At 36.4% G+C, this 8,920-nt stretch overlaps 1 protein-coding gene across 1 annotated transcript; it reads right to left on the reverse strand.

Moving 5' to 3' along the window:
• Positions 1–7,036: 7,036 nt before the first annotated feature.
• Positions 7,037–8,445, reverse strand: LOC104602175 (putative F-box protein PP2-B12). The gene is made up of 3 exons (XM_010265772.3): positions 8,040–8,445; positions 7,789–7,907; positions 7,037–7,715 (listed from the first exon to the last, which is right to left on the reverse strand). The coding sequence occupies exons 1-3, from the start codon at positions 8,337–8,339 to the stop codon at positions 7,238–7,240; spliced, it is 897 nt and encodes a 298-aa protein (XP_010264074.1). The 5' UTR covers positions 8,340–8,445; the 3' UTR covers positions 7,037–7,237.
• Between the last annotated feature and the right edge of the window lie 475 nt (positions 8,446–8,920).

Here is an 8,920-nt window from a genome sequence, read left to right on the forward strand (position 1 = left end):
ACTGATCATGAGGAAACTCCTACAAGCGCATCAGAATTGGTCAGTTTCCTTTTTAAATCCGTGTTCTCTTATTTATTTAGGGCGGTGGTGGCTGGCCCCAAACAGCCACAATACCGCCAATGTTGATCATTAGTTGGAACTGCCGAGGAGCTGCACGCCCTAAGGCAGTTCAAGGGTTAGGAATTTTTGTTAAAAAGCATAATCCAGACTTTATTTTCTTATGTGAAACCAAAATTCCTCTAGAAAAAATGGAATAGCTGGTCAGTCGGTTTCATTATTCTAACTCTTATTTTATTCCTCCTAAAGGATGTGCAAGAGACTTAGATGTATTCTGGAAATCGAGTTTCCTGGTTTCTTCTTTTTTGGTTCACTCAAGGTATCTTTCTAAAAATTTCTTCCCCTCTTGTTTTGGATGAATGGTTAGTAAGATTCATTTATAGACCTTCAATTAAAGCACATAGAAATAAATTTTGGTTCCACCTTAATCAACAATTACAGACTGCACATCTACCTTTTTTACTTATAAGAGACTTTAATGAAGCAGATTCAGTTTTATCTCCTAATCCTACGTCATCAAATCATATTTCTATACTACTTCAAGTCAATATCGCAATATGGTTCTAAACAATAATCCTATTGAAATTAGTATTCAAGGAAGAAAACTTAGCTAGTCTAATAAAAGATAGAATGGACTAATACCTTGTACCTTAGACAAAGCTCTAGCTACTCTAGATTGGATCTCAGTTTACCCACATGTCAGTCTTAACTTATCTGCAAGATGGGGTTCTGATCATCACCCTTTAATCTTGAATACTAATTCCCTGAAACATCAATATCCTAAACCTTTTAGGTTTTATGAAATGTGGCTATCTGATACATCTTGTAATGAGGTTATTCACAATGGATGGGAAATACATACTGATGATTATGCTGCCTATAGATTGTCTTAGAAGATAACTCGAATTAAATATGATTTCATCCAATGGAGAAAATCTAAATTCATAGATCCTCAATAGAGATTGAATGATTTGGAAAAATAGATTATCCAAATGGAACAATTAACTCCTTGGGAACAAACAAAAATTCTGCCTCTTTATAAATTGTATGATGATACTCAATCCCAAGTTGAAAGCTTTTGGAGACAAAGATCTAGACAACTCTAGCTTACTTTGGGAGACAAGAACACCAACTATTTCCATAAGAGTACATTATGCCGCCAAAAAAAGAATGAAATTCAAGGAATTAAAGTTTGTAATAATGTTTGGATACCAAATCATAAAGAAATATCAGAAGTCTTTATTTCTTACTTTTCGGATTTATTCATACATCAACATCAACATGATTTGTCCTTTATCTCAGATATCTTTAATCCTATTATTTTTGAGGAAGTGAATACTTTTTTTCCAGGTCCAGATGGAATGGTAGCTCTAGTCTATAAATAATACTAGGAGTTGATGAGCTCTAAAATTATAACTTTTTTCTAAGAATTCTTCTAGAACAAGACTTTACTTAAACGTCTAAACCATACATTCATTTGTCTTGTTCATAGAAAGGTCAATTGTACTAAGGTCCAAGATTATCGTCCCATCAATCTCTATAATGTTCTTTATAAAATCATTTCCAAAATTCTAGCTTCTCATCTTTGTACTATATTAGACAAATGTATCTCTTCGAACCAAATTGCTTTTATCCTAAGGCAACAGATGTTAGATAACATTGTTATAGCACATGAAATGTTCCACTTTTTAAAACACCACAAATGAGGTACAACTTATGTAGCCCTTAATTTAGATATGGCCAAAGTCTATGATAGACTGGAATGGTCTTTTCTACTTTTAGTTTTAAAAGCATTAGAATTTTCTACAGACTTTTGTCACATCATTTTTTAATGCACTTCCATTGTCTTCTACTCTATTCTTATGAATGGTACTTTGGAAGGAAAAATTATGCCTATTAGAGGGTTGAGACAGGGTGATCCTTTATCCCCTTAGCTTTTTATTCTAGCCATCGAATCCCTAACTCGAATGATTATGAAAGCTGAACATAACAATCAACTTAAAGGTTTACAAATATCTATTAGAGCCCCCTCCATCTCCTATATTTTCTTTGTAGATGACATCCTTTTATTCCTTCAGGATCACCGTGATGAGTTAGACAACCTTAAAAATATTCTCCATCAATTTCAAGTTTCCTCGGGCCAGTTAATTAATTTAGAGAAATCAGGTATTTACTTTAACAAGAACATTCATCCTAGGCACCAACGAATGATTTGTAGACAACTTCAAATAAAAACCCTTCCTAAGAATTCCAAATACCTAGGCCTTCCCTTAATTTGGGGTCGAAACAAACACTCCCAATTATCCTTTATTTTGGATGATAATCTCAAAACTAAACTAAATAAATGGAAAGCTACAACTCTTAGTCAAGTTGGTAAAAAAATTCTCATTCAGTATGCTCTCCAAACCATTCCAAATCATGTTATGACTATTGCACAATTACCCCAAAAAACTATAACAGCTATTAAGCAAATTATTAATGATATTTGGTGGGCCAAGTCAAAATCCAATCCCCATCCTTATCATTGGTTTTCGTGGAACTATATCTGAATGAACAGCATAAATTGTGGGCCCAAATCTGGAAATCTAAATATCTTCCAATTCATTCCCTTTTCCCTTATTCCATCCCTTCCAATAGTTCATTTTTTGTGGAAATCTTTGACCCCTAAACTACAAAATATACTTTAGGAAGTAGGATTTTTAGTTCGGTAATCTTCTTCGGATCATTTTGCTCATCTACCCTGGATCCAAAACACTGGAAATTTTAGTATGATACCTTGCCCTATTTATCTTCTTGAGTCTAACCTTACCTTTAATGATAATATTACTAATGGTAGTTGGAATACTCTTAATCTTCATCAATATTTTGACACTGAACAAATATATGGCATTTTACAAACCCCTATTTACCCAGCCAATATCTCTAATTCATGGATTTGGTTCAAACATTCATCAGGTAAATTCTTAACTTTAATTGCCTATAATGATTTGTTACCTGATTCACTCCCAAGAATTTCTGACCATCAAAAATCTTGTATCAAATGGATTTGGAAACACCCTTGTCCCCCTCATTATCAATTATTCATTTGGAGAATTATCCAAGGCTTTATTCTTGTTAAAACAAAAATTTTTACTACCAATCAAGACCAAAATTTTGTTCTTTGTCAAAATCATTTGGAAACTCTTCATCATCTTTTTCTTGAATGTCCTTTTACCCAATCCATCCTTTTTGCTTCTCCTTGGAATATTAATTTCAATATTTCTTCTTATGCTAATTGGATACACTGTATTCTCAAAATTCGTTATCTTTTCTCTAAAATAAAATCACTCTTTTAAGAGTTCTAAGTTGGTATGCTATCTCTTTATATTATATTTGGTTTGCTCATAATGAAAAATCTTTTAAAGATATTACTGTTTCCAATCTATGGATCCTTAGGAAAATTAATACTATGGTCTTCAAATATCAACATTTTCACAAGAAACCTCTTTGCCTCTACCTCCAATTTTAAACTTTGTTGTGCAATCATATATGGATGGTTTTCTATTTACTGATGCATGTAAGATATCCCCTAATGCATTTTGCTTTGGAACGATCCTCCTCAATAATCACTTGGAATGTATTCAAATCTTAGGAGATCGAAAGAATTTGAATTCAATTGAAGTAGTAGAATTTTTGCTATTCATCAAGGTATCCTACAAGCTCTTCAACAAAGAGAAGGAACATTTTGGTTTGTCCGGACTCTCAGGTGACTATTCAAGCCTTGAATGGAAAGCCTTCCCTCCATTGGTCTTTGTAGGCTCTACTTCAAAAAACTCAGAACTTATTTCAATCCTTTCAGTTAGTTTCTTGTAGCATGCAGGAGTAAAACTACCCTTCAGGATTACTTTTTGTTAGATACTTATCCTCCTGATGTTCTCGATGTAAAAGACTATGTAGTCTATTCTTTTTGTTAATTTAATAGTTTTTATCTTTCAAAAAAAACCAGAAAAGTGACGTTTAAATTCAAAATTCCTAGGTGGCATTGATGTGACAGTGTTTCAAGTAGAAACATCCATGGTATTAGTACTAAATATCACCCTTATTCAAAAGGATGGATTATAATCATTTCTTCTTTGTCAGTTAATGGAAGCTTAAAATATTCTACAGAAGTTGATGAATTTTGGCATAGATTATTTGTCCAAGTGCATGGGTTCCCTAGATCATTCAACATGGGGTAAGTTATGGGGCCTAGCCTAAGACTCTTTTATAATCACCAACAAGGGTGTATCATTGAGACCGGATTTTGTCCTCACAACACTTGCAACAGTGCATTTGGAACATCTCCATACTTGTATTTCATTCATGGGGGATGTTGCCGATGCATGACTACAAGTGTTGTGAGGACAAAGCAGAAACATCACTTTAGAAGGACTAATTGAGTTCCAAACCTGCCTAGCCGAAAAGTTCCCCTGACCTAAACTTATCAACTTACTGAACATAGACTTGAGTCAATCCTCTAGTTATGAAGCAGTTCCAACAGATTTGCATACTCTTCAACTTCCCAATCAAAGAGGCACCTCAGACAAATTAGATTCCAACTGAAAGAGCTACCAGAAGCTTTGAAATTCTTAGCTACCGAGGGATCTTGATTTATAGAAATTTGATACAAGAGAGGAAAGGCATCTTCAAACACACTTCAGAACACCGAGAACCTTTCCAAAATTTAATTCTTTCCCCATTTCCCAATTTATATCCGATTCCTTCCTCAAATCAAATAGAGTTCTTCAAAATACTTGTCCAAATGGAACTTATCCCTCTTGAAATAGGAGATTTGGATCTCCAATCACCCCAATCCACTCCATATTTGTCCCCAATCAGCTTTCTCCACCATGCATTTCTTTCATTTGCAAATCTCCAAAGCCATTTACACAAGAGGACAGAGTTGAACTTCTTCAATTTTCTTATTCCCAAACCACCAACTTCCTTAGGAAGACACACTTGGTCCTAATTTACAACATGAACCTTTTCCTCCTCCCAACCTCTCCAAAGAAAGTTTTTCTATATTTGCTCCAATCTATTTGCTACTTTGGAAGAAATAGGGAAGAGAGAGAGGAAATACGTAGGAAGATTAGAAAGAGTGCTCTTAATCAATGTAACTCTCCCCCCGAAAGAAAGATATTTAGCTTTTCAAGATGCCAATTTCTTCTTCATTTCTTCAACCACTGGAATCCAAATCTCAGAGGAAGTACATTTAGCTCCAAGAGGAAGCCCCAAGTATTTGACTGGAATATGGGCAGTTTGACAAGCCATAACTTTTGTACAATCCTCTAGGTTTGTAACATGACCTACATGGATGATATGAGATTTACTCAAATTTACCTTGAGGCCAGACACCACCTCAAACCAACTCAAAATTCCAAGCACCACCTCCAACTGACCTGGTGAAGCATCAAGAAAACATAAAGTGTCGTTAGTAAATTCAAGAATATTAACTTTTTCCTTGCCCAGTGCAATTGCAAAGCCATCCCAAAGCTCATTCTCAGTAGCTTTCTTGCTAAAAAGAGTTAGAATTTCCATGACACAAATGAAAAGTAGGGGAGAGAGAGGGACACCTTGCCTCAAACCTCTAGTACTTCCAAAAAACCCCGTTGATTGCCCATTAACTAAGATGGAGAACTTAGGGGTCTTAATACAAACTCTGATCCAATTTCTCCAAAGCTGCCCAAAATTCATTATCTCCAACACCAAGGCCAAACAGTGCCAGTTAACATGATCATAAGCTTTTCCAATATCAAGTTTACACATAACACCTGGGGTCCCCTCTCTTCTTCTGGATTCCAACAATTCATTAGCAATGAGAATTGAGTCAGGCATTTGTCTACCCGGGACAAAAGCACTTTGATTGCAAGAAATAACACTACCTAATACACACTTCATTATTTCTACCAAAACTTTAGCCAAGATTTTGTAAAAACTGTGCAAGAGACTAATGGGCCTAAAGTCCTTTATACTGACAGCCCCCTCAATTTTTGGAATAAGAGTGATGAAAGTTGCATTCAGGCTTCTTTGAAATGAGGCATTAGTATGAAATGCTTGGAACACCTGTATCATATCACTCTTCACAATATCCCAACATTTTAAATAAAATAGATTAGAAAACCCATCTGGACCCGGTGACTTATCACTTTCCAGCTTCTTTACTGCACCCTTAATTTCCTCTTCTGTAAAATATAAAATAAAAAAGTTGAACATTTAACAATTTATGTATTGTTAGAAGTTTCCACTCTTTAATTTTTTTCCATTTAATCTTTACTCCTTAGGGAAATCAAACGTCACTACTGAGATAGGGCTGTTGCACCGCCGCTGCTGAGAGTTGCAACGATGGTGGTACAGGTAGGAAGACAAGGGAGAGAGAGAGAGAGATCAAACAACTAAGAACGGAAATAAGTTCTCCATCGCTGACGACTATAGGATTTCTTCGAATTCTCCATCGCTGTCTCCCTTTGAGATCTTGAATGAGAAGAAATTTGGGTTTAAAAAAGGACATACATTGTCTATTGGAAGAGGCATTTTAGACTTCTAAACACATCTGAAATGCGTTTAAACACATTCAGTGATGACCAATCTGAAATTACATTTTAGATCAACATTCAAACTCATACCCAAACACTTTTTGGAGTCTGAAAAATAATATTTTCAGATTTCAGACCGCTTAAGCGCTATCAAATGCCACCTTCATCTTATTGTATTTGAAATAATAATTAAAAAGTAATTATTTTTCACTCATAGATGTATAATAAATATATATATGATATCTATATATAACAATTAAGGCAAGTTCTAAGATCCAAAAATGAGATAGTAAGATTAGGAGTCAAATCAGGTATTAGACTTTTGGAGTCTATTCGCAGTCCTAGTTATCATTGGTTCCCATACTGCTACACATGCTAATTCAAATTCATAAAACAATGGAAAACGATAACAACAATAGGAAAAATGACATTGTACATTGCTTATGTAATTTATTTTCTTATTGAAATCATTTCCATCACTCAACAACTACATTTTCCAGGTCTGAACCTTCTAAGCCGAAGGACATAAATGTATCAGGAAGGAATAGCCGGTACAAATAAGCTACGTACAGATGTTTATATTGATCCATGCATTTAAGAAGAAAATAGCAGAGAGGAAGAAGTTATGCTCAGTTACTCTGTTTAGGCCTGAGCTCAATTCCTTCAACGATGAGCCCAGATTTCCAGTGACCACCTTTCACCTCCATGAGACACATCTGCACCTCCCCATCATCTCCCTGATCGTTAAAGAACTCACCCATCTCTATCTCCATCCACCCATCTTCTCGCTCTCGCGGGGACTGGCCTTCTGGCTGTCGCAGCGATGCCGGCGGTGGTAGCACCGTGGGTGACAGAAAGGGGTACCAAGGGTCGTACGATGGCCAGTACTCATCCAGATACACATTGTGGTTCTCTACTTCTCCAACCCCATCACCGATAAAGCTCACGAACACCTCCGCCGGAACAAGGCCAAGCCCTTGTCGCTCCTCCGCCAACTTGAACACAAGGTAAGCTGCATAAGTTGTTCTTGGGGACAGAACTCTCGTCTCCACCTTGCCACGGATTTCGAGCCAGCACACATTTAAGAGCTCAGCCACCTCTTGGAACCTGTTCATTTTAACTTCATATTACACAATATTTACCGAATTTGCAGAGAGAGAGACAGAGAGAGAGACGAGACCTGGACTCAGGGTAGGAATCCCAGCTCCAGTACTCGGGAGTATCACCCCATATAATAGAAAGCTCTCTAGCTCCTAGCATAAAACATTTCTTCCCACTGCATCTGTCAAGTCGAAAGCTCTGCTTCAATCAAATTCAGAATCCAACTTAATCAGTTAATTGCCGCATGGAAGAAGGGAATGAAATGATAAAGTTACTCTTCTTTACCAAATTCGACAACATAACTGAAAAGGAGAAGAAAATGATTTTGACCTTCTTTCCGTCGTCAATGAGAAGGGGATGATCGCAGAGATGGAAGTAGAAAGCTTTCTTAGATGACAAAATACTCGCAGGCGGAGGAGAGATTGCTCTGGAGAGGATCTCTTGATAATCCGATGGAAGAAACCTATCCCACACGGTGTTAGACTCCGCCGCCGATCGGAAGACCGACGAGACCGCCGCCGATCGGCAAGCATCCCTGGGAGATGTGAAGGAAAGGATGTTGGAGATGCAGCTCTCCGGCAAGGCGGACAAATCCACAGTCTTACTCATCCCTTGTTCCATCCTCTGCATCTTCTCTCTCTCATGTTTTATGGATGCACATAGTTCAAACTTAAAATCTTCGTCGTTAAGGTTTTGACTACAGTTAATGGATGACGTAGAGGAGTGATCATTTCTGGCCGATCTGGGTTCGGGTGGCATCTTTTCTGGTTCGGGCAAAAACTTTTGCTCTTTATAGAAACAAAAAAAAAAAAAGGATTAACGGGTATCTTTAAATTTGTTAACCAATCAAGTGGAATTTATCAAGATTTACAGGTGGTTTTGATTGATCAAAATTCTTTACCTAGAATAGGGCATATCGTTGTTTCCACAGTCCGCTGCACAGTTCAGCATTCAGCAAATCTTAATTCGCTTTCAAGTGTGAACATCACATATTACATTTTTGTTTTTTAATTAAATGAATATTGAATCCAATAAATTGATCATTAATTATATGATTAATTAATTAAAGGAATAAAGAGTGACCAATCGGGTGGTATTGATGACAATTTATGGGTGAATTGATTGGTTAAAGCTTTTCGGGTAACATGTCGTTAGAGTGTCATAGATTTTCCCTTAATAAATAACAGTCCACTGTCTTTAACGTTCATGTG

Source organism: Nelumbo nucifera, chromosome 3, assembly GCF_055504915.1.
Source record: "Nelumbo nucifera cultivar China Antique chromosome 3, China Antique-T2T, whole genome shotgun sequence".
Taxonomy (NCBI): domain Eukaryota; kingdom Viridiplantae; phylum Streptophyta; class Magnoliopsida; order Proteales; family Nelumbonaceae; genus Nelumbo; species Nelumbo nucifera.